The sequence below is a fragment of the Narcine bancroftii genome, chromosome 6, assembly GCF_036971445.1.
Source record: "Narcine bancroftii isolate sNarBan1 chromosome 6, sNarBan1.hap1, whole genome shotgun sequence".
In the NCBI taxonomy this organism is placed as follows: Eukaryota; Metazoa; Chordata; class Chondrichthyes; order Torpediniformes; family Narcinidae; genus Narcine; species Narcine bancroftii.
In genome coordinates this window covers 22,769,027-22,794,538 of record NC_091474.1, presented here as the reverse complement: position 1 = coordinate 22,794,538, position 25,512 = coordinate 22,769,027, and the positions used below count along the sequence as shown (strand labels likewise).

The following is a 25,512-nucleotide window of genomic DNA, read 5'->3' as shown; positions in this document are numbered from 1 at the left end:
CAAAAGTATCGTCAGCAAGTGCAAAGAAAAGTGAAATTGGAAACTCAAGACTGTTGGCCCAGAATAAAATGTTGGTAACACTCAGCAGGTCAGGCAGCATCTGTGGAAGGAGAAACGGTTTTGTGTTTCAGTGGCCTGACTCTTCAGCAGAACTGGAGAAAGAAAGACAACCAGTTCTTTTAAATTGCAGAGGTGGGGAGGGATAGGCCGGGGCCAGAGTGGTTGTGGGGATTCATTGTTAATGGGACAGGTGATAGGTGATGTGCAATGTTACAAGTGTATGGGTTTGAGCACGGTGAATGCAGCTCAGACCATCACACAATGTTCCACTCCTCCATCAGCACTTCCCACTGCCTCAGACTGCAGGCATCACCAGATTCAAGAAGATTTTCCCCTCTACTATCACCATTTTAATGTGTCAGAGGTTTCAATCTGAGATTAGGTTGCTGATGGTTTAAACTGAACTGGAATCTTGTGCGGCTAAAGAGGCTGTGGGAGCGCTGGAGGCAAATCCATGGATACTCAGTAACTCTGGGGGGGGGGGAGTTATCTTTTCCCTCTCTTTCTCAGAGTGGAAGGGGTGCTGGACAATGCAAATAGTAATGGCGAATCTGTCTGCCTTGTGACAGACTAAAGGCAATTTTGTGTAATATTACACTTGTTACATGACAATATATAGTATCTGATCTGTTATACCTTTGATATGCATGATAATAAGGCTTGAAGCAGCAAGTCAAGATGCACTAATGAAGCTATCAGAATTTATTGTCATGAACATGTCACAAAATGTATTGTTTTGTGGCAACATTACAGGTGCAAACTTGCTATATATTACATATTTAATAAATGAGGTAGTGTCTATGGTTCATTGTCTATTCAGAAACCTCATGAAGCTGTATTTATATAGCTGGGTACACGTCTTCAGGTTCCTGTACCTCTGATGGTAGCAGTGAGAATTGGGCAAGGTCTGGGTGGTGAGGATCCTTGAGGATAGAGGCTGCATTGTTGAGACACCGCAGATGCCCTTATTGAAGTGAAGACTGATGCCCATGGCAGAGTTCACATCTCTCTGTAATCTTTTCCTGTCCTGTCCATTGGCACCTCCATACCAAACAGTGATGCCACCACTGTTCTCCACAGTACACCTGTCGAATTTTGCAAGAGTCTTTGGGGACATACCAAATCTCCTTGTGAAGTATAGCCACTGGCGAGCCTTCTTCGTGAATGCATCGACATGGAGGCCCCAGAACAGATCACCAGAGATGAAAAATACAGCCAGTATCACAAACAGACGACTTACCACAAAAACAACAGTTCTGATATCGATAGGGAAAGTGAGACATCAGAAGTTAGAGAATTCGATACAGGAGAACAGAAGGTTGCAGCATACCCAGATGTAAGACGAGCATCAGGCCTCATTATAACAACACAGGAAGTCACAGACACATAGGTCAAAATGCAAGTGGGTTTGAGATATTGTGGTGGGCAATAGGAAACTCAGGGTCACCCCTGAGCCCCACATATAGATGCCCTGTAAAGCAGTGACCCGATCAGTGTTTGGTTTCACACTGTGAACACCAAATGAATACCAGATCACAGGAAATGTACACATAAGACCTGGAATATCTGGGTCCAGGGACACAAAACAGTTTCAGGAACAGAACCTAAGCTTCCCGAAAGCCACCAAAAACAAAATGTTAAATTCTTGCACAAATATTGGCAATTGATCTCAATGGATTGAGTGAAGGAAGTGATTTTTTTTTTGCAGATTCACAAGAGAAGTGTTCCATGGCTTTATGCCACACAGGCTACCCGCAAATTGGAGGAACAATATTCCTTCTGGGCAATCTCCAACCTGACATCATTCACATGGACTTCTCCAATTTCCATCAAACCCCTACCCCGAGACTCTTTCTTCCCCATCCCTCTACATCTCCTTTCCTCTAACTCCCCACCTGCTTCCCTCTCCTATCAGAGAGCTACCTCCTCCTGTTATCACTTCTCTTCTTTTCCTCTCTTCTACTTTCCCACCTGCATCCATCTATGACCTCTTGCGTGTCAGCCTGTGCTTCTCTCTATGTCCCTTCCTACCTCTTCCTCTCTTCTCTTCCCTGTCCCCCTACATTTTTATTCAAGTCTTTTGCTCATACCTTGACAAAGGACTCAGGCCCAAAACGCTGGTTACCTTTTACTTCCTAATAGAAGCCTGCTGAGTTTCTCCTGCACTTTTGTGTATTGGTGCAAACGGATTGTTCCTGTGGTGTAAAGTTCTGTGCAAGTTCGCTTGTTAATTTCTCTCAGGAAGCTAAAGTTCAAGACCAAAAGATTAAACCCAGCCAGTTTGCAAATGGCTGCCTCATCCAACTGAACCAATAACACCCCTTGCCTTTCCAAGTCCAGTTACTGGTTCACAAAGAGAACAATGCAGAAACAAGTCCGGAAGTGAAAAAGCAAAGCCTTTTAGATGCATAATCACTGGCTACATTAATGATAAGTCAGAGAATGTGCTGCTTTAAGAGGAGAGGATTTGGAAAATATGTTATTAAAGTAGATCCTTCATTATAACTGTGGGCAGAATAGTAACGCCATTACAGCGCCAGTAATCAGCTTTGAATCTGCTGTTGGCTGTAAGGAGTTTGTACATTCACCTACCTCTTCTGGTTCCCTTCAAAACGCACGGAGTTGGTAAGTTAATCAGGTCTATTTGGGTGGCACGGGTCAGAAGGGCTTTCTACTGAGCTGGATCATTAAAATTAAAAACATAAAAAATTATTGTCTCCATTTGAAACCCCACAGACCAGATTCTTTTGACAAATACTACAAAAACAGCATGCAGCTGTCAACACCAGCCCAACTTGTCCACACGAACAAGCTGTCCATCATAGCTCATCCCATTTGCCAGTACGAGGTCCACATCCCTCTAAACCTTTTGCACCAGTCCAAAGGCTTTTTAAACATTGCAATTGTACCCGCCTCCACCATTTCCTCTGGTCATTCATTCCAGCTACCCACCCGACTCTACGGAAAACATTACCCCTTTCACCTTTAATCTTCTGGTATTAAGAAAAAGACTGTGACCGTTTACGTTATCGATGCTCTTCATGACGTCATACACCTCTGCAAGGTCATCTCCCCCACCCCCCGCAGTACAGAAACAAAAGACACTCTCTATAGAGTGTTTCCTTACAACTCAAGCCCTCCAACATCCTTGTGAATCTTTTTTGCAGCCTTTCCAACTTAATGAGATCCTTTCTAGAGCATAGCAACCAGAACTGCACTGATTTGATTGCTTTTATACTTTCTACAATAAAATAGTGACACATTTACAACCATTTCGCTGTCTCAATCCAAAGAGTGTGAAGATAAATTAAAGTACAGCAGGGAAACTGGTCGATGTTATGAATAGCATGAGGTAATGGGATCAAAATAAACCAATGGAGACTTGCAATTTCTGCACACACCGAGGTGTTTAGTCCCAAAGGCAGTTGGATGAGTGCCATTGTACACTGAATCATGTCTGGAGCTTTAAAAGAAAAAGACTTCCAAATCTGAGCCTGTCAGAGCGAGAATTGAGAATTATCCATCAAGGAGCTCAAGTGCGGTGGGGGTGGTGGGGGGGGGGGGGTGCTTAAACCTCAGTTGGGGCACCTGATACAACTCCAGTCTTAGAGGGGTCAATGTTAATGCAAACTCAGTGAACACAGAGGTGTCGGAGTGAAGCACGGAGGTCTGCGGACACTGTGATTGTAGTAAAAACAGAAAAATGCTGGAGGGACTCAGCAGGTCTCACAGCTTCCATGGGAGGTAAAGGTGTCTGAAATTCAAGCAACCGGCAAAATAATGCACAAGTTTAAAGTTGGCGCGCCTCACCACTAGTTCACCAATCACACACCACTTAAACAACAACCAGGCTCTGAAGATCTACTTATGATGGTAAGTACAGTATACTATTTTTGTCTTTTAAACTGTTTATTCTTAATGCAGGTGTATTCATTAGCATAGGTGCCAGATACCAGTGGTTTTATTGATTAACCAACATTTTAGGCCTAAACCCTTCTTCAACGTAGGATGGATAAACGTAGAGGTGACTTCTGCTCTTTGACATCATAGTGCGCCAACAAGATTTTTGTCTTTTTTGCCTGCTTAAGCTGTTTACTTGTACTTATGGCAGAATCAAATATTGAATTGTTTACATGACATGTACCAAGATAGTAAAAACATTTGCTTTGTGTGCTATCCAGTTAAGTCAACCCATACTTAAGTGCAGGAGAAAGAGCAAGGATAAAGTGCAGGGTATAGTGTTACACCAAGTCAAAATGTGCAGGGCATAGTTTTAGATATTGAAAAGGTATCGTTTTTTTTTAAAAACGGGCAAGGGTTTTTTTTAAAACCAAAGAGGTCTAAATAGGAATCTGATAACAGCAGGAAAGAAACTGCCCTTGAATCTGGAGGTTACATGCTCAGATATTTTCTGTACGATTGAATGAGGAAGAGAGTGGAACTAGGGTGGATGAATAATTTTATCTGCTGGCATCCTTCCGGAGACCCTGGGTGGTGTAGATGGGACTGATGGAAGGCAGGACATTATGAGACAGAATACAGAAAGGAGGTCGAGTGGAATGATGCCAATGCAATCGCTCTTTCAACACAAGTCAAAGGTGCTGATGACAGACTTTGAGAGAGGCTGTAGAGCAGGCTATCCTGTCCACATCAATGGTGCTGAAGTGGTGATTAAACGTTAAGAAAAATCTCCCATTGCCTGACCTGGACCATCCACAGTAATGACACAGCCAAGAAACCATCTAACACTTCTACTTTCTTAGAGGAGTTTGGCATACTTCTTAACAACTTCTTATAGGTGGACGGTGCCACTTCAAAAGAATGCTTGCTGGACGTATCACTGCATGATATGGGAGCTGCTCAATGTTGAAAGAAGCTACACAATGTGGTGAATGCAGCTCAAAACATAACGCAAACATCTGCACCTCTCACTGTCTAGAAAAGGAAGATCCAACTTGCCACAGGTATACTCTATTCTCCTTCCTCACATTGGGGTGTGGGTTGAAGTGTGTGCAATCGTTCACCAACAGGCTCAGAGACAGATTCTTCCCTGCAGCCATCAGGTTTCTGAATGAACCCCATAATTGTGCTCTCACAGTGCCCTTGCTAAGTACAAACTAATGCTTACACTATAACTCTGCACTCTGTAATTGTGTTCATCACTCTTCTTTGTATGGCTGGATGCATGTTAGCGATAACCTGCTAGAATGCTCAGGGAAGAACCTTTCTCACTGTACTGAGTATGAACTTGGTTTGCCTGATGACTGGAGAAGTGATCACAACTCTTTGCACTTTCTTCCAACCTTGGGCAGAGCCATTCCTATACTAAGCTACAATGTATAGTAAAACCCCTGGTGTTTGGAATTCAAGCAACTGGCAAAAATCTATAATCATCATCTTTTGGGCATCTCCGTGGAGGGAGAGGAACCTGCAGATGCAGCGATGGTTAAATGTTTTCAGGGAATGTGACTGAAAATAAAGTAAAATGCTTTAGGATTTATATATTCATGCAAGGGATTTGTTCACTGTAAATACAATATAGTATTTTTGTCTTTAAAACTGTTTATTTTTAATGCAGGGTTATTAGTTAACCATTATACAGTGCCCTCCATAATGTTTGCGACAAATACAATTTTTTTTCCTTTACTTGCGCCTGTGCTCCAGTTTTAAATTTGTAATCAAACAATTCACATGTCATGAGAGTGCACATTCCAGATTTTATTCAACATTATTGGAATACATTTTGGTTTGTCCATTTAGAAATTGCAGCACTTTTTAATACATTGTCCCCTAATTTCTCAGCAGCATAATATTTGGGACATTTGGCTTCACAGGTGTTTGTGATTACTAGGGTATTTCTTAATTGCTTGATGGTGCAGATATCAGAAGGTTACGTTTGCTTTTGATCACTTTTTGGTGTCCGTAGTTGCCTTTTTTCAACTAGAGAGTTGCGCCAATGAAAGTCAAGAAGCCATTATGAGGCTGAAAAACAAGAATAAAACAGTAAGAGACATCGGCCAAACCTTAGGATTACCAAAATCAACCGTTTGGAACATCAATAAGAAGAGCTCAGTAATCGCAAAGGGTCTGGTAGGCCAGGGAAGACCTCCACTGCTGATGAGAGTACCTCTCATCATAATAGAGAAAAATCCCCAAACGCCTGTCCAACAGATCAGAAACACTCTTCAGGAGGCAGGTGCGGCTGTGTCAAAGACTACTGTCCGCAAAAGACTCCACGAAAAAAAATACAGAAGCCACTCTGCAAGTTGCAAACCACGAGATAGCCATAGAAAGGATGACCAGATTACAGTTTGCCAAGAAGAATTTAAAAGAGCCTGCAGAATTCTGGAAAATGGTCTTGTGGACAGATGAGACGAAAATTAACTTGTATCACAGCAATGGCAAGAGCATAGTGTGGCGGCGTGAAGGTACTGCCCAAGATCCAAAGCAAACCACCTTTTCTATGGTTTGCATCTTGAAGCATAGCCTCTATTTCTTTTCATGATATCTTCTGCGGACAGTAGTCATCGACTCATCCACACCTGCCCCCTGAAGAGTGACACTGATCCGTCGGACATATGTTTTTCTTCATTCTCGTGAGAATTCATCGGTCATCAGTAGTGGAGGTCTACCTTGGTACATCAGTCCCTTTGTGATAACTGAGCTTTCTTCTTAATGATTTTCTAAACTGTTGATTTTGGGAATCGTTGATTATGGGCCATGTCTCTTACTGTTTTATTCATGCTTTTCAGCCTCCTAATGGCCTCTTTCACTTTCATTGACACAACTCTGGTCCTTCCGTTAAAATGACAACTACAGACTCCAAAGGTGATCTAAAGCTTAGAGGCAAGCCCAACTCTCTTGTACCTGCACCAATGAAGCAATTAAACATATCAGAGTACTCACAGGAGAATGTACAAACTCCTTACAGACAGCGCAGGATTTGAAGCCAGATCGCTGGCACTGTAACAGCATTGTGCTAACCATGACACCGTCTTAAGACACTGAGCTGCAATGATTTAAAGGAAAGAGACAAGGGATGAAAATTCAACAGCATCTTTCAAAAAGGAGCTGCACAAAAACAAGAAACTTGCAGGGCTCTGAGTAAGGGAGTCTTCATGTTTACTGTCATCTGCACCAAGGTTCAGCAATGAAGTTTGATTTGCAAGCAGTCCAACTAATATACTCAGCTCAAGTAAGACAATTCCAAAGTGCAGAGTTACCGGGAGAGATCAAATGATATAGAGTCAAGGCAACATCAGAGTTAACAATCTTAAAAGCATTCGAGCGGGGAAAAGGAGAACAGCACAGTTGCAGAGCATGAAAGATGATCTGCTCCTAGCAGATCATAAACTATCACCAACCTCAGTGGTATTTTTTGTGAGATAAATTAGCTCATCTTCATTATGCAAGCAGGATGGATCAAGTACCAGTAAATAAGCCCTTGGAAAAGAATGAAACTGTTTTATGAATTGAAGTATCTAGCATAAAATCAAAAGGAAAATGCTGAATAGCTTATGGTTAAATGAGAGTTGGGATAAAATATCTTGGTTAAAGGGCCCTGCTTTTGGAAAGAGACAAAGACAAGAGGAATTTGTAAGAGGGATTCAAGAAGGTGACATCAGCACTGAGAGGTGCTTATTTTATGAGGAGCTGTTAATAAGATGGATGATCTTTACATCAAAATGAAAGCAACTAAGAGAAATTTTAAGGTCAAAATTGTGAAGGGCTCTTGTAAGATAAACAAGTTGGTAAATTAGTAGTGGGAGATAAATTTAAGATGCTAGCCAGGTTTTTAACATTTATTATGATGGAATGGAGCAGATTGGCAGAAACTGCATTGGCTGCAGAATCCAAACAGCTTTTAAAACCAAGCGGAAAATTAAACTGAAAATGTTAAGGGCATGGGGAACTAAGAGGCGCAATGATGTTGTAACATTTTATGATTCCAGGAAAGAGTGAATTTTAACTATTGTCCCTCGTGGAATGCTGAGGATCACCGAAATGGATTTGTCGTGAAGAATTAATCAGCTGGACAGCGGAATCCGTTTGGCAAATTGGCTCAATAATATAGGAGGCAACGTTCTTGAATTCCACCCTTCCCACTGGCTGCGCTCATTCGATGGGCAAGGTGCTAAAAGCTGTTGGAAATTAGCCTGACGTTGCTGAGTATTTCCATCAATTTCTTTGAGATTGCCGGTACAATCCTTCTCCAAGACCATTTCCAAATGACACACTGCACCAGATGGTGATGGATTGCACCGGTCAAGTCATTTACAGTTTATCTGCACTAATTAATTACAAGACTAGAGCAGTTAGGTTCATGTTTGAAGCCAGCCTTCACGCTATCAAGGACATCTACAACAGGTCGTGCCTTAAGAAAGCAGCCTCTATCCTCAAGGACCGTCACCATCCAGGCCCTCTTCACTCTGCTACCATCAAGAAAAAGGTACAGGAGCCTGAAGATGAGCACTCAGCGGCACAAGGACAGCTTCTTCCCCCTCTGCCATCGGGGATCACAGATATTACTTTACTATGAATTTTTCTTGCACTATTTTAATTTATTTTGTAAGGTGGTTCATATAAATGTTTGCACTGCTGTGAAATAATGAATTTTGTGACATGTTCATGGCAGTAAATTTGGATTCTGAATGTTCCATCCTGCTTGTATTGGCTGTTGCACCCTCCTGACAAGTGAGGAGATGTGTGTCCATGATAGCTCTTTACATTGCAGAGTTATTAATGTGTAGTTGAGGGTAGTCATTCCTGGTCCTCCTGACCATCTCCTTCATCTTTTCCACCGTTGAGACTCAGGTTGTTACTCTTGCACCATATCAGGAGATTTTCCACCTCTTCTCTGAAGTACGACTCTGTGGTGATGTTTCCTCCACTGTATATAGTTATCATTGTCGGTTGTATATATGGAGCTGGCCCACTCATGAATAACTCATACCCTATGACTCCTCCCTCATGGTCCTGGGCCATAAACATCGAGCCACCTTTCCCTGGCCGCCATTCCTATCCTGGGATCCAGGCCAGCAAGGTTCTTCTATGTATTAAAGCCTATCGTTTCCTCAGCTTGTCTCTGTGGTTACTGGTAGTGCCCTACAGACTCCTTGTTGTTGTTAATGGTGCATGTGGTGCAATGGACAGACCCGAGTGACACAACATGATATGCGAGACACCCATCATTTCAAATTGATCACACTTCCAAAGTCCATGGGTTCAAAGTTCAGATTTATTGTCAGTGTATATACATGACCTCACATTCTTTTTCCTGCGGGCCAGGCTGAATTTCTAATTAGCAGTAACTGCACCCTGTACTCAAGAAAGAAATGTAAACAGAGGGGGGGGGGGGGTGGGGGGGTGGCTTGGGAGGAGGGAGGAGAAAAAGTCACTGTAAATGTGTGAAAAAGAAAAAGTGTATATCATGGCTATTGTGATTTATGGTGTGAAAAATAAAAAATTTAAAAAAAAAGAAAGAAATGTAAACAAACTGATGTTGCAAATACAGAAAATAAATATTCACATTAATAATGAGCTAAGTAAGAGTCCTTAAATGAGTCTCTGATTGAGCTTGTTGTTGATGGTGGAGGAGTAACAAATGTTCATGAACCTGGTGGTGTGAGTCTTGAGACACCTATTCTTCAGCCCTGAAAGCAACAGTGAGAACAGAGTGTGTGCCTGTGATGTACTGGGCTGTGTCCACTATATTTTTCAGGGCTTTCCACTCAAGTATTGATGTCCTTATACCAAGCCATGGTGCAGCTGTTCAGCACATTTTCCCCTACACATCTCCAGAAGTTTGCCAAGTTTCTGATGACATCTGAGTCTCCACAAACCTGAGGAAGTAGAGGCGCTGAAGTGCTTTCTTCAGGAGGGCATAGGTATGATGGGCCCAAGGAAGGCCCTTCGAGATAGTTAATCTAGGAATTTAAATTTGCTCACCCTTTCCACCTCTGATCCCCCAATGATCACTGGATGGTATACCTCTGGTTTTCCCTTCCTGAAGTCTACAATCAGCTCCTTGGTCTTGGTGATATTGAGTGCGAGGTTGTCACTGGTGCACCATTCAGCCAACATCCACCCCTGTGAATCTCACAGATCTGATGGCACAATTCAAACGTCACTCTTCTTTGCACTAATTGCAACCATATCTATCCCATTATATACTGTATATAGCTTATTTTCTGTCTTGGCATATTGTGATAATTTAATGAAAGCTATTGCAGGTGTATATTTTGTATACCTGTATGGCTGCAGCTAGTAATAATTTCCATGCATCTGTACATTGTGTTTATGTAGAATTTGTAGATGATAATAAACTCTCTTATCATACAAACAGATTGTTTACAAGTACCCCACTTCCAAACTGCTATCAACAAAAGTAAAAATTAAATTACCCTGTGAAAAAAAAAACTCCATGCAGGGGCAGCATAGTTAATGTAACAGCGCAATGCGAAATAGTGTCAGCAAACCAGGACCGAATCTGTATTTCTCTGTAAGGAAATACACCTTCTCCCCACGTCTGTGTGGGTTTCCCCTGGATGCTCCAGTTTCCCACCCTTCAAAATGTATGGGAGTTGTAGGTTGATTGGAGTATTTGGGTAGCATGGGCTTGTGGGACAGAAGGACCTGTAAATGTGCTGTACGTCAAAAAGAATTTTTTAAATTATTAGAAACGGATAGGGGTATTACTACATAGTAGTTTTTTTTTAAAAAAAACTAAGTACCTGTTGGCAAACATCCTTGAATCGTTTTTTTGATTTACAACTTTCTCATAAAGGTTTATTATTTCTTATTTATAATAATTTGCTTGATACAAGAATAGCCTCATTAGTTAAAATCAAGAACAATTGGGAATAGGATTTGAATCTTTCATTCTCTGATGAGATTGATACTCAATTTTTAATCTGATTACTATGACCTCCCTTTATGCACAACACTGTTTGTTGCAAATTAAAATGGCCCATAGAGTACACATGTCTAAAATTAAATTGTCTCATTTTTATTCAGATATAAATCCTCTGTGACAAGTGTAAAACTGGCGATGCTTTCTTTGATCCACATGTTCTGGACTTGCCCTAGTTCAGAAAAATTTTGGAAAGAGATCCTTCAAACATTATCAGTGATTCTCAAGTTCAAATTAGAACCTTGCCCTTTAATTGCTCTATTTGGCTCATCTCAATATGATATTTTACTGTCTCCAACTCTAAACTGAATTTTATCTTTTACTTCGTTGATGGCCAGATATGCAATTTTCATTAAATGGAAAGATAATACCCCGCCTACACATACACAATGGTTAAGTGATATTATGCCTTGCTTAAGTTTAGAAAAAAAGATATTTTTGCCATTAAAGAGTCAAATAATAACTTTCAAAGACATGGAGCCCATTTATGGACTATTATCATAACCTAAAAAATTCAGGTTGTTCTGAAGTTCTGGTGCTGTGTTGTTCATCTCCAGGTTGTTGTCACCTGATTCCTATGTGTCATCTTTTAACCTTGCTTAGTGATAGGGTTTCTGAATAATTATTTTTCCTTCTCTTGAATTTAACAATATAACTGTACTGTCCAATTGTGCATAATGTAAATATCAATAAAAATATTTTAAAAAGGAAGTACCTGTTCAGCTGCAGCAAGAATTTTGTACAATGTATATGTCAATAAACTCATTAACCAAGAATAAAAATCAGGGTCAAGTTTGTGCATGACACACTGTAGTTAAACACTCCTCAGTCTCACACCATTGAAGTACCAAGCTGAGCTGAAAAAGGTCTCTGAAACGATAGAGCATTTCTGCAGAAACATCCCTCTCACAAATGAGACCAACAATTGCACTGTGGATGCAATTTGGCTGGTCAAGAGTTTCCAATATTTGCATATCTTTATGAGAGTGAGCAAAAGCCTGATCATGGAAGTATGTTTTATAGAAAGAGAGGAAGTGGAAACAGTTTAGGGAGGAAATTTTGGACAGGAGCTCATAGAGCCATTGATGGAATGGGATAGGGAGGCGTACTTCTGATCTCTTTCCAATCAATGGCTTGATGCTCAAGTAACAACAAGCAGTTTAGAAGTTCCAAGACACTCCAAGATCTCTTGGATCAGATGCAAATTGGCTCCAAAACACCATCAGAACCATACTTCAACATGGGGCAAATGAATGAACACCAAAGTCTGCACTGAAGACACCATGGTTGAAGTAAAAACAATGCCAGAAAAACTCAACAGGTCAAAGAGTGTTCTTTATATGGTAAAGATAGATACATAACCAACGTTTTAGGCTTGACCCTTGAGCCCTTCATCAAATTATAGTTTTTGATTTTTACCTTGAAGAGCTTAAGTACGTATTTTTATCTTTGCTATATAGAGGACAGTTTGACCAGCTGACCTCCTCCAGCAATCTATTTTTATCCCTATTCCTTGATGTTTATGGCCACCTGCAGCACAACATTTTTATCTTACCTTTTGGTGACATTATTAGTTGCCCCTCTCCCCGAGGGGCAACTCATAATAAGACTAAAATGACTTTACGAAATCTATTAACAAGTGTGCGCAAGAGTTAGAAACCAGAGGTTAAACCTTCCTCTCTGCTCCCTCCCAAGGTCAAACTGAATTAAGTGAAACAATTTGGGCTTGATAGTGACTCCACAAACATTTCTATGGGAGTCACTGAGATTGACGAAGTCCATAATCTCACCTTGGGGTTTGCAAGATGAGCGATGGCAGCGAGAGACCCCCGGATACACAAGGGTGCAACTGGATGGCACCGTCCTTGACAACTCTCTCCTGCCAACGTCACGCAGGAGGTGGAAAGGAAGGACACAATTTGTGTCCGCACTCAAATGCTGCCTGGATCCGATCCAAGACCTTACGTGCACAACATTGCAGCGAGGTCTTCGAGCAGTTTGCCTTGCACCTTCGGCGTTCGCTCGGCGCGTCGTATTGCCCCCTGCCTCTTGTTAATTTCCGAAAGAAAATGAGGACGAGCGCAACTGGAGAGGGGTGTTCGACACCACAGCAGTATCAAATCCGCCACAAAATCTGCCCCGGATACCCCCTTCCAACAACCTGTCCTCTCTGCAACAAAGATCACATGAGCGAATAGTTGTGAATAGGGCAAGAACACACAAGGTATTAATTTTCACGGAGCGTTAAAGTAACCGATTCAAGCCCCTCCCCTATCGATTGGTGATCTATCTGGGGCACCGCTGAAATGTCTTTGAGATATTTTTGGCCCAAAGTACTTTAAAGTCGAACGTTTTCCGTCTATTCAATACAGACACCCGGTTAGGAATATCAGGGAGCGAATGTTCCACGTGCGCAATGTAGCCACTCCGCAACATTCCAATATATCCAAATTGATACAAAAATGTATCGAGTACTCACTGTCAGCGGCGGCACGTCCCTGGGATAGAGCCCGAGTTGCGCTGTTACTGTCTTTGGTCCCCGCTACTGGAAGCTGAACTGCGGCGTCACAGCTCCGCTAGGAGATCAATGGATAAAATGGGGAGGGAACACCAACCAACGAACGAACGAACCCGCATTGAAGGAAAGCGTGAGTCACTTTGGGCAACAGGCTGCAGAGATCTGCTCCGCCTCTCTGTGTATCTATCTAGCCCCTGGAAATCGGCGAGGAGTTGAGAAGACGGCAGTGGCTCCTCCTCCAAACACTGCCCCGATCACGCAACAAAAACTCTGTTCCATTTACAAAAAAAGGTTTCAAATGGAAAACGAATCTGCGTAGAGTAGATGAGAAAGAACTCGGTTCCATGCTAATTAAAAATGTTAAATTATTGGAAAATATCTCACTGAATATTTTTCCCAGCGATGGGCTTAAATTTGCATAGAGCTATACAGCTCAGAAACAGGCTCTTCAACTCAACTCGTTCATGTCCACCAAGTTACCTACCTCAGTTAGTCCCATTTGCCTGCGTTTGGCCTATAATCCCTCTAACCACACACCCATACCCCCCCACCCCATCCACGTAGTCCATTCATATACCACACCTCCTCTGCAGCAAACGGACGTTAATTACACTCCAGATTAAGTCATTTTTTTCCAATAAGTACCTTCGTTACTTTACTCCAGTTTACATTTCTAGTAACTACTATCACAAAGCCCAGGACATCCCAAATACGCTCAAAATAATATCCTGACTTAAACGATGACTATATCTTCTCTCCACAGACGCTGCCTGACCTGTTGAGTTCCTCCAACTTCTCAAGATTCCAGCATCTGTTCTTCTTGTGTTCTTCTTCATCTCAAATACTTCACAGACAATTGATCGTTTTCATAAAATAGAAAGTTCATCTTTTCTGTGGTTTAAGAAAGAATGAAGGGATGAGCATATGAGGAACATTTCACTATCTTGGACTCTGTTCCTTGGAGTTCAGAAGGATGAAGGGCTCCTCATTCAAGCCTTTAGAATGTTGAAAGGCCTGGATTGAGTAGATGTAGCCAGGGGAGTCTAAGACAAGAAGGCACAACTTCAGGACTGAAGGGTGCCCATTTAAAATAGATGCAGAGGAATTTATTTTGTCAGGGGGTCATGAACCTGTAGAACTTGTTACCTTGGGTGGCTGTGGAAGCGAGGTCGTTGGGTGTATTTAAGGCAGAGATTGACAAGTATTTGATTAGTCAAGGGTTACGGGGAGAAATCGAGGGAGTGGGGCTGAGTGGTAGGATGGATCTGCTCATGCTTGGAATGGCAGAGTAGACTCGATGGGCCAATGGGCCTACTTCTGTTCATACCTCTTGTGATCTCATGATTAACATATGAGAAACATTTGACGGCTCCTGGATTGTACTCCTTGGAGTTCAGATGAAATGGGAAACAACCTGGCTGCATCTACTCAATCCAGGCCTTTCAACATTCTAAAGGCTTGGAAGCATTTCAAATGTTGAAAGGCCTGAACAGAGTAGATGTGGCTAAGTTGTTTCCCATTTTCAGGTTTGAAGGGTATCCATTTAAAACAGAAATGCATAGGAATTTCTTAAGCAGGAAAGGGGTGAACCTCTGGAATTTGCTACCATGGTCAGCTGTGGAGGCCAGGTTGTTGTGTGTATTTAAGGCAGAGAGTGATAACTTCCTGAATAGTCAGGGTGTCAAAGATTATGGGGAGAAAACAGGGCAGTAGAGCTGAGTGGGATCAGCTCATGATGGAATAGCAGAGAAACTCAATGGGCCAAATGGCCTACTTCGTTCCTATATCTTATGGAACGCTGGCCAGAACATGGAGAGGATTCACCTCTGTCCTTAAAAAAATATGAAGGGATATTTAACACTGACACATTTTGGATATTTAATTAGAGACAAGGGTGATGTGATACTTGTTCAAATGAGTTAATGGAAAGAAACAATTTTCTTCAAGCATGTGCTCAAACTCTTCTTGAAGAATTGCAAAATCCTTACTGACTTCTTGTAATTTTTGGTCCATGAACATGAAAGTGGAGAATGAGCATTCAGGAATAGGAGCAGAAGGCCATCTGGCCCATGAAGCTTGCTCCACTATTCAATAAGATCATAGCTAATAAAGCCACTTACCCCACCCTCCATAGCCCCATAAGCATCTCAAGATGCTTGACACAATAAAAGGAGCACCCTCATCTCCTATGTCAGAGGGGCGGATGATGTTAATCCCTCCTCTCTCCCCCCCCCCCCCCCAGCAACAGGTAGGTTCTAGCTAAAACGAGCCCCCCTCTAACACTCAGTATAGCGCTGACCCTGTTTCTCATTGAGTTAGTACGGTCAGTTGCCTCAATTACAATAATGGAGGATGACTACTAGGGAATATCAACTGGTATCAGACACATCTTCAGTTGTATTCCCTGCTATCTATAGGTGTTTCAGATTTTTAAATACAAGACAATAAGTAATGAAGAGTTAATATTTAAAAAATGAGAATAACATGGCATTGCATTGTCACATATAATGAAGGGGTTAGCATATGAGGAATGTTTGTCAGCTCTTAGACTGCATTCGTTGGAGTACTGAAGGATGAGGGGAGACTTCATTTTGATGTAGCAAGGATGTTTCCAATTCAGTAGAGTCTAAGACAAGAGGGCACAACTTCAGGATGAAAGGGCGTCAATTTAAAACAGATGCGGAAAAACTTCTTTAGCCAGGGCGTCGTGAGTCTGTGGCATTTTCTGTGGAAGCGAGGTCAGTGTATCAAGGATGATGGGGAGAAGGCTGGGGAGTGGGGTTGAGTGGGAGGATGGATCAGCTCATAGTAGAATAGTGGAGCAGACTCGATGGGCCAATTGGCCTAGTTCTTGTCAGACAGCAGAGAAACTGGCCCTTCGGAGCACTACCTACCTCCACTCATCCACATTTTGTCAGCATTAGCTCAGTCGTTTCTATGCCTTGGTACATATTGCATACTCTTGATTTTGTTTGTGAATAAACAATATTTTGAAATAATAAAACTCAGCTCAGTGAATTATTCCCTCTGGTCTGCCCAGAATTTACCATGGAAGGTATTATGCACCACCAAGGGGCGCTAAGGTCCAGGACTGTGCTGATATTAGACTCAGCACTGAAATAGCAATCTGTTTATTCCCTCCTACCACTGCACACTGTGTTAAAACCCCATAAACTAATCACCCAAGAGATTTTAATCTATAACAATAATGCTAACCTTATGTAACTATGATTGGTTGGGATGTTCTGCATTAAATGCATTTGAAATCTTTAAGAATGAAGTATATTTTTAGGAAAATATTATTTTTCTTTCTGTATGAGTATCTAGGGTTACAAATTCAAGGCAGACTTTACCCATACCTGACCTCTGTTGATAATTTTAGTAACAGGTCGACTATTGTTTTAGTAAATCTAAGGAAGAATGGGGGGAAATATATCAACAGTCCCTGCTCTGAATCACTGTCTCCTAAGCTCCTGGGGGAAAGTATGCATAGACAGATATCTCTGCAATAGCTCTCTGTTACAGCATCAACACTCACCGTCAGCAGAAATCCTCGGCCTGTATACTTGCAAGATGTTACTCTGACTGGGTGCAAGAAGGCTTAAGTTGTACTCCCAGTAAAGACACCATCTTCAGGGTAAGTGAGGCAGTGCATGAAAATATCAATCTGTTTCTTCATTACCATATCTATATTTCTTACCATTTATCCCCATGGCACAGGAGGTGACCATTTAGCCCATCAAGTCTAAACTAGATCTGAGAGCCCTTCAATCCCATTCCAACAATAGCCACCGCTAGTATCTTTTCTGATCAAAGGAATTGTTTGCTTGCTAGGCATTACCAGTAACCACAGAGACTAGACTGAGGGAACGATAGGCTTTAATATACAGAAGAACCTTGCTGGCCCAGATCCAGGTATAGGAAAGGAGGGATGGGAGAGGTGACTCGACCTTTATGGCCCAGGACCACGGGGGAGGAGTCATAGGGTATGATCCATCAGTGGGCGGGCCAGCTCCATATTTACAGTCGTCAACAATAACTATACAATGGAGGAAACATATCACCACATTGCTAAACTGTTCTCGAGCCTTCCAGTGTTATTTGAATTTACACAGGGGCATCGCAGCCCTTTAAGTGGTCAGCCTTGTCAATGATGAGCACTTTATCACCTGCAGAATTTTTGTGTGGCATTCAGATGCCGAAGAGAATTTATTGTCATGAACGTGTCATGAAATTCATTGTTTTGTGACAGCATCACGGTGCAAATATTGCTATAAAGTTACATTTAAAAGTAAATAGATTAGTGCAAAAATAAGAGTAAATAAAAGTAAATAGATTAGTGCAAAAATAAGAGGAATAAAAGGGAGGACCCATGTTCTTAATTCTTGTCATCTTTGCCCAACAGATCAAATCAGATCTGATAAGCTATTAAAATGGATTTAAGTCAGGCAGACAGCTATGTTTGAAACCTTGGACTAGAGCAATGTTTCAACTGCAGCAGTGTTGGAGAACTCATCAACCATTATAGCAGTTAATTCTGCAGCATTTAATCGTAGGGTTTTAAATTGGATGATTATGATGTTTACACATAGTTTGAATGAAGAAAACAGACCAGATGGAACATTCAGCAAAGCAATTTCTTGAGAAGCTGTATCTCTGCTGAGTCATTGATAAACGTTCACACTGGAGGTGCAGGTGGATCAATGAAATGTTGTATATAAACAGGCCACACGCCTGTATATTCTTTATGGAAATATTAAAACATGGTAGTCTGCAGATGCTGTGATTTTAGTAAAAACACAGAGAAATGCTGGAGGAACTCAGCCGGTCTCACAGCCTCCATGGGAGGTAAGAATATATTAGCAAAGTTTCAGAACTGAGCCTTTCTTCATTCCTTAAAGAAAAGCCCCAGGTCAGGAAATCTAGTAATATATCTGCAGTTATTTTTTCAGTATCTTAAAAAAATTACTCATATCAAGCACCCCATTCTAATTTCACAATTATCATAAACTTGTCTCAGTCGGTTATGGACCATCTATCCCCATAACGTTTTCTCCCTATCCACTCCATTAAAAGCTTTCATGAAGTTTGAGCACCTCTGCTTAATTTTGATTTTATCTTCTCTGCTCTCAGGGACCGTTCCCTGCTCTCCCAATCTCCCCATATAAATGCTGTTCCTCATCCCTAATACTGTGATAGTCATGGCAGTGGATTAACGAGGGGCTCGGTGGCTGATGGACCCTACAGGCCGGAGATCAGCAACGGGCTCAATGGCCAAGGGACCCACACAGGCTGTAGGCAACTTGTGGCCAAGGGACCCACATGGGTTGTGGGCTGCTGGAGACTGCCTCATGGAAACCAGGCTTAGGAGCTGGGAATGCAAAAGGTTCTGAGGGCAAGTAGGGCTCCCGAAGGAGCTCAGGTGTTGAAAGATTCCTAATCACATTGGAGGTTTTGATCTAGAGCTCAGGTTTCTGATGAATCAAACAAGGGTCTCTACTAAATTTAATTTACCAAATTTTCTTTTTTTTTCCAGATATTTGCAAATTAGGGAATTTCTCCATTCCCAATTATCAAACCTTTCCCAGGTTCCTGTTATGAATTTGATAGAAACAATTTACAAATTTCAACCATCTCAGAAATACACCATCTGTTGTGTATGACACTTCATTGAAATCAAGGCAAACCTCATTTGGACAAATTTAAAAAGACATGGGAGCTGGTCCTCCATATTTCAATTTCTGAACATTCTTAGAATTCTCTTTTTTAAGTTGATTAATACATCTTCTCTATGTGCCCGTCACTCACTACTACAATTTAAAGTTGTGCATAGAGCTTATTTATCAAAAGTTAAATGAACTTGTATTTACTGTAATATTGGCTCTCTTTGTGACAGATGTAAGAATGAGGATGGTTCACTAATTCATATGTTCTGGTCTTGTCCTACCATGTCAAATATTGGGAAGAGGTTTTCCATACTTTATCAATAATTATTAATGCAAACTTAACACCAGATCTATTAATAACCTTGTTTGGGATGGTTGAACAGAAGGTAGTGAAATTGTGTTCATCTCAACGTCATGTATTTGCTTTCACTTCTCTTATTGCAAGATGAGTAATTTTGATCAGATGGAAAGACACTGTCCCACCCACTCATAATCAACAGGGGTTACATGATATGATGTCATATCTAACTTTGGAGAAAATAAGATGTTCAACAAGTATTTTAAATTTACAATTTTCTAATCTTTGGGGGTTCCTTTTTGAATTCCTTTCAAAACCTTTAATGGGAATGATAATTATGAAACTTGTGATTCTTGTGGATTTGTATGTCTTCTTATTTTTACTAGTAGTGTACTTTTTCTTTATATTGGCATGCAAATTTGGAATGGTTTAGGGCTTGGATTATATACTCATTTTTAAAAATTTCTCTCTTCATTTGTTTTTCTTTTTTTCCAACGTATCCTTGAATGAATAATGTTGTATAAGGTAAAAAAAAATCTGTTAATGAGTTTGCTGATATTGTTACAGCTGTATCAGAGTTATGCATCAGTCCTTTTTCTGTATGTAGGTATTATTATATATAAACTTTATAAAAATATTGAAAAAGAAAAGAACAGGAGTCTGTGCGGCTGCGGGAGTGCAGGAGGCAAATCCACAGACACTCAGTGACTCTGGAGGGACATTCTTTTGCTTCATTTTCTCCTATTGTTAGGGGCACTGGACCATGCTTATGGTGACTCTTTGTTTGCCTTACAGCAGGCAAAAGGTGAAGTATCTAATGTACGTTACATTTTTATGTGACAATAAAAGGAACCTTGAGTCTATAGTTAACTCCCTTCAATCATGATGGTTTATAATGGCAAACTAATCCTTCACTGGGTTTATCAGATTGAGATTAGAAATTAGTGTGATAATCAGATTTTCACTGCATTAATATAATTCTATGCACAGATGTGCTATCTCCTGTTAAGTCTCAACCTATAAATGATTGTTGCTATGAGTCCAGCCGAACCAATGAAACCATTTTTACCAGAATCAAGAACTTTAACCCAGTCTTGACTTTCACACCTGTTTCACACATAATAATTGTTTACAGGAAGAAACAAGCTAATATATTTATAGTAATTTTAAGAAGAAAATGAAAAAAATATATATATACTTACTTTTATTAAAGAATAGTCAATATTTCAAACAATAAACCAGATAGAGGAATCAAATATCATCAGTAAAGGTCCTTGGTGAGGCTGCACCTTGAGTACTGTGTGCAGATATGATCGCTTAATCCGATTCAGAATTTTACAGCACAAAAGCAGGTGCTTTGACTCATCTTGATCATGCCAACTAAGTTGTCCAAATGAGAAAGTTTCATTTGCCTGCATTTGGCCAATATCCCTCTAACCTTTCCGATAATATAATGAGTTTATTGTCATATACATTGTACAACGTACATGTGTACTGAAATTCTTACTTGCTGCAGCTGAACAGGTACTGTTATGGGTTGTGCGCGAGTCTCCGAATAAGGGGGAGGATGGAGGTGAGAAGAGGAATTTAAGAGAAGATGTACCGATGTTGGACAGGGTTCACAAGGATGATTCCAGGAATGAAAGGGTTAACATAGGTGCAGCATTTGACTGCTCTTGGCCTGTATTTATAGGAATTTAGGAGAATGGGGGGGAAATCGCATTGATTTTTTTGAACGTTGAAAGAAGTGGACAGAGTAGATGTTGAAAGGTTGCTTCCCATGGTGAGAGAGTCTAGGGCAAGAGGACACAACTTCAGGATTGAAGAGCATCTGCTTAGAACAGAGATGCAGTGAAATTTCTTCAGCAAGAGGGTGGTGAATCAGTGGAATTTATTGCCATTAGCAGTTGTGGAGGCCAAGCTATTGGGTGCATTTAAGGCAGAGATTAATGGCCTCTTGATTAACCAGCGCATCAAAGGTTATGGAGAGAAGGCCGAACATTGGGGCTGAATGGGGAAATAGATCAGCTCATGATTAAATGGTGGGGCAGATTTGATGGGTTGAAAAGCTTATTTCTGCTCCTATGACTTATGGTCTAGTGGTCTTAAATGTCTTCACTTGGAATCATTGGAACTCTGCATCCTAAAGGTTTGTGGAGGCTCAGTCATAGAGTTTATTCACTCATAGTGTTTCTGGATATTAGGGCAAGAGATAAAGAGTGCAGGAACCGAGCTAAAGCTTGACAAAAGGTCCAACAGACTCGATCGGTCAAGCAACCTATTATTATTTCTTTTAGTTATAATTATCCATTTTTCTTTTAATTTAAAGACAATACTGCTTTGACTGTTAGTTAAGATTTTGTTTTACTGCTTTGACTATTAGTTTAAAATTTTGTTAAGGGAAATAATTCCCTGCTAAGGACTGCCTGAGGCACTGAGTTCAGATAATGGTCCTCACTTTGTAACTAAGATAAATGAAGAATTGTATAAGGAATTGGGGATCTTGCAGTGGTTCTACTACTCCCATTAACCCCAGGCAGCAGGAATTTTAGAATGTGCACAAATGAAACATTAAAAACTAAGCTGGCAAAATTAACTGATGAAACAGGGCTAAAATTGGCTAACAAGCGCGACCCCTAGCATTGTTTAAATTAAGGGTGACACTGCAGGCTAAGTCGGGGCTATATCTGCTGCAGAGATTGTAGGGGTGGATTTATTATCATTAGGCGATAACATGAGTAAATATTTGAGTCATCTAACTAAATTTTTTTCAAGCAATGCATTCACAGGTACATCAAGCCCACCTAAAGGAAGGGGATCGAACAGATCGATGCGGTGAATATCCTAACGTTGAACATGAAAATTACGTCCTCATAAAGAATTGGGATCTCATGGGAAGGGTTCCTTTAATAACACTGACTGCAGTAAAGCTTGAAGGACAGCCTCACTGGATACAACGAACAGAATGAAGGAAAAAAAATCTCACCTAAAGACTGAGAGAAAATAATAAAGGCCCACCAACAACATGAGAACTTTATTGATATGTCTTTTTATCACCATGACTTTTGAACTAAATACTGGAGTTGTGACTGAGAAGAGGAATTTTGGGTGGCAGCATAATACTTTTTAAAATGAGTCTTACTTATATGTTGATAAGATGAATGTTTTATAGCTGTTGAATCTATTCCCATATTCTAATCAACTTAATAGGAGATATCCCCTCAAGACCCAGTCCCTACTCCATACAGGAAAGGATAGAATGGATTTTGAGACAGAACAGATCACAGACAAGTATAAACATGTGGAGGACAGCAGGGTATAACATGACATCTTTTATTAAATGATCTTTGGCTTGGCTTCGCGGATGAAGATTTATGGAGGGGGTAAATGTCCACGTCAGCTGCAGGCTCGTTTGTGGCTGACAAGTCCGATGCGGGACAGGCAGACACGGTTGCAGCGGAAAATTGGTTGGTTGGGGTTGGGGTTGGGTGTTACCTACGGTTATATAACCATACTAACTCTGGGGGAAATTTGATTTAGAACTTTTACTGTATTCAATGAGACTTATTTTAATTTTTGACCAAAGGCATATCCATGGCTGACTGCTAATTGGATGTGGTCCTGTTAATTGGGATATGTGGTATCTTTTTACATCATGTACAGAAGCTACAGTGATACCCTGATTGGCCAGATGTAACCAGGTTCAGGACAAAGAGAGGTATCTCTAAGATGGAGCAGGTCTTTATGTTTCCTCTTTTATGGTACGGGAAAGGCATCCAAAGTGCTGATTCGCCATCTCAGCGTTGGAGTGATTGGCTAATGAAATGGCTAAGAGGCTCCAAGTAGCTGGGGAGGCAGCAGAGATGGTTGCCATCTGTACTGTGATGACCCAGAACAGAATGGACCTTGACTTTATTCTGACTGCTCATGGGGAAACCTGTAGAATTATAGGTCGAGACTGCATCGCTCTGACAACATTACTAAATTAGCGAGCCACATCCAAAAAGAAATACAGGACCTACGAGAAATTGATGCAAAATGCCTGACTACTATGCCTATCCCTTTGCCCAATGCTTTGGCACTGGATAGATCCCATTATGCTCCAGCTACCCTATCCAAGTATCCTCCACAGTCTTTTTAGTGATAAAAGGAGGGACCGTAGAGAATTGTGGGGCTCTTGCTGTAGCAAGCAGGCTAACAAAATAGTAATTAAACCCCTTTAATAAAGAGCTTAGTAAGAATGTTTTAGTAAAATGGCTGACTAGAAAGTTATGCTTTGAGAAAACCATAGAAAGTAAATTTTCTGATGATAAGGAAAGAAGTCACATTAGTCACAAAGCTGCAACCATAATTAAAAGAGTTATTCAACTTGTACCTTTTGTTACGCACAGAAATATAGTCATGCAATAGGAGCCTTTAAGATTATAAGATAAGCAGGAGCAGACAGTTTCTCCATGGACTTGGTTAATCAAAAAATAGCTGACAAGCGAAAATATTGAATTGCCAAAAAGTCAATAATTTGTGCCAATTAGTAAGCATCTTGAGCCAAGAACCTCATAGAACTGCACGTAGACATTGGTCCCGGTTTTCTATATAAATCAGGTATGAAACCTGTGTAAACTAAGTGGATGCTCAGTACAGAGAAAAAAGTTACTGAACTCTTCCTTGTACTTCCTCACTCCCATTGGCATTACTGCAGTTGAAGTAATAAACTGTTTGGATTTTAAACAGGTTCTGTGCTTCTCTGCTGTATTCTTTATTCACAGATTTATTCACTGCATTGGCTGACTTTAACACAAAGAACAAAGAAAACTACAGCACACTACAGGTTCTTCTGCCCTCAACATTGTGATAACCCATATATTCCTTTTAAAAAATGTAGTAAACCCACCCCGGTAACCCTCTATTTTCCTTTCTTCCATGTATCTGTCTAAGAGTCTCTTAAATACCCTTTATGTTTCAGCCTCCACCACTATCCCTGGCAAAGCATGTGCCCTCCCTTCACTTTGCCCTCTGGTGTTTACCATTCCTGCCCTGGGAAACAGGTCCACCCTATATTTGCCTCGCATAATCTTGCATGATAAAGCTAAGCTTCATTTCCAAAAGTCAATATTGAAAAGTAGAAGAGTTATGTTAAACCTGTAAAAGTAAAAACACGACGCTGGAAAAATTCAGCTGGTCAAGCAGTGTACTTTATAGAGCAAAGATAAAGATACATAATCAATGTTTTGGGCTTGAGCCCTTCATCAAGTAACTGTTTGACCTTTCTCCACCATTGTGTTTCTACTTCAACCATGGTGACTGCAGATCTTCGTGTTTCATTAGAACACACTTAAACATAGACCTCAGCAAATCCGCACAGCAGTGGAGTTCAGAAACCCCTCCCAGTCACCAAGTGCAATAGATCATGTTTCAAATCGCTGCATTGCTATGTCCTTCCCTAGTATATAACTATGGTTGTTAAGAGGATAGAAAAGGCAAACAAGAGAAGAAACATTAAAATATAATAAAAACATTTAACTATGTATTTAAGCTTGTGTTCATTAGAAACAACCCAACATTCAGAAGATTTAATTTAATTTGGACATACAGGCCCTACCAACCCACGAGCCCGTGCTGTCGAAATACCTCAATTGACCTACAATCTCTGTACATTTTGAAGGGTTGTAGGAAACCGGAAGACCCGGAGGAAATCCATGCAAGCACGGGGAGAACGTACAGACAGTGTCAGATTCGAACCTGGGTTGCAGGCACTGTAATAGCATTATACTAACCGAAATGCTAACAGTGCTGTCCAAAATATAGTGGGGGAGTGGGGATTATGGGATTATTGGATTTTTATCCATCACATGAGATTATGAGCATCCAGTGAATGCAAGCAGGAGCATAAGATTGAGAATGCTGTCAGCTCAAGGCGATCAGAGACCAATAAAATGTCTGGATCATATAGTATAGATAGGTGTCTAAATTCTCTAATTCCACATCTGATGTTGATGAATAGATAAGGAAACCTCTCTCCCCAGGGTGATAGCTATAAATCATTTGAATGCTTTATCAC

The 25,512-nt window shown here is 40.8% G+C and overlaps 1 protein-coding gene and 1 long non-coding RNA gene across 9 annotated transcripts in view; both read right to left on the bottom strand.

Moving 5' to 3' along the window:
• LOC138735810 (protein NDRG3-like) overlaps positions 1-17,049 on the bottom strand; it is a 124,422-nt gene extending 107,373 nt beyond the window's left edge. For 2 of the 8 annotated variants that reach the window (XM_069884268.1, XM_069884267.1), the window contains exon 1: positions 13,452-13,680. Coding sequence is in view for 3 of the 8 variants with exons in the window: in XM_069884263.1 (XP_069740364.1) it covers positions 10,009-10,143 (135 nt within the window). In the remaining 5 variants the exon portion in view is untranslated. Of the gene's footprint in view, positions 1-10,008; positions 10,167-12,762; positions 13,143-13,451; positions 13,683-14,265; positions 14,362-17,028 lie in introns of those variants that run through there. The other 6 variants (XM_069884263.1, XM_069884266.1, XM_069884264.1 and 3 more) reach the window with 6 other exon arrangements.
• On the bottom strand, positions 5,758-7,058 carry LOC138735811 (uncharacterized). Its single transcript, XR_011339951.1, has 2 exons — positions 6,967-7,058; positions 5,758-6,042 (listed from the first exon to the last, which is right to left on the bottom strand). It is a non-coding gene; the product is annotated as an uncharacterized lncRNA (long non-coding RNA).
• Positions 17,050-25,512: the final 8,463 nt, after the last annotated feature.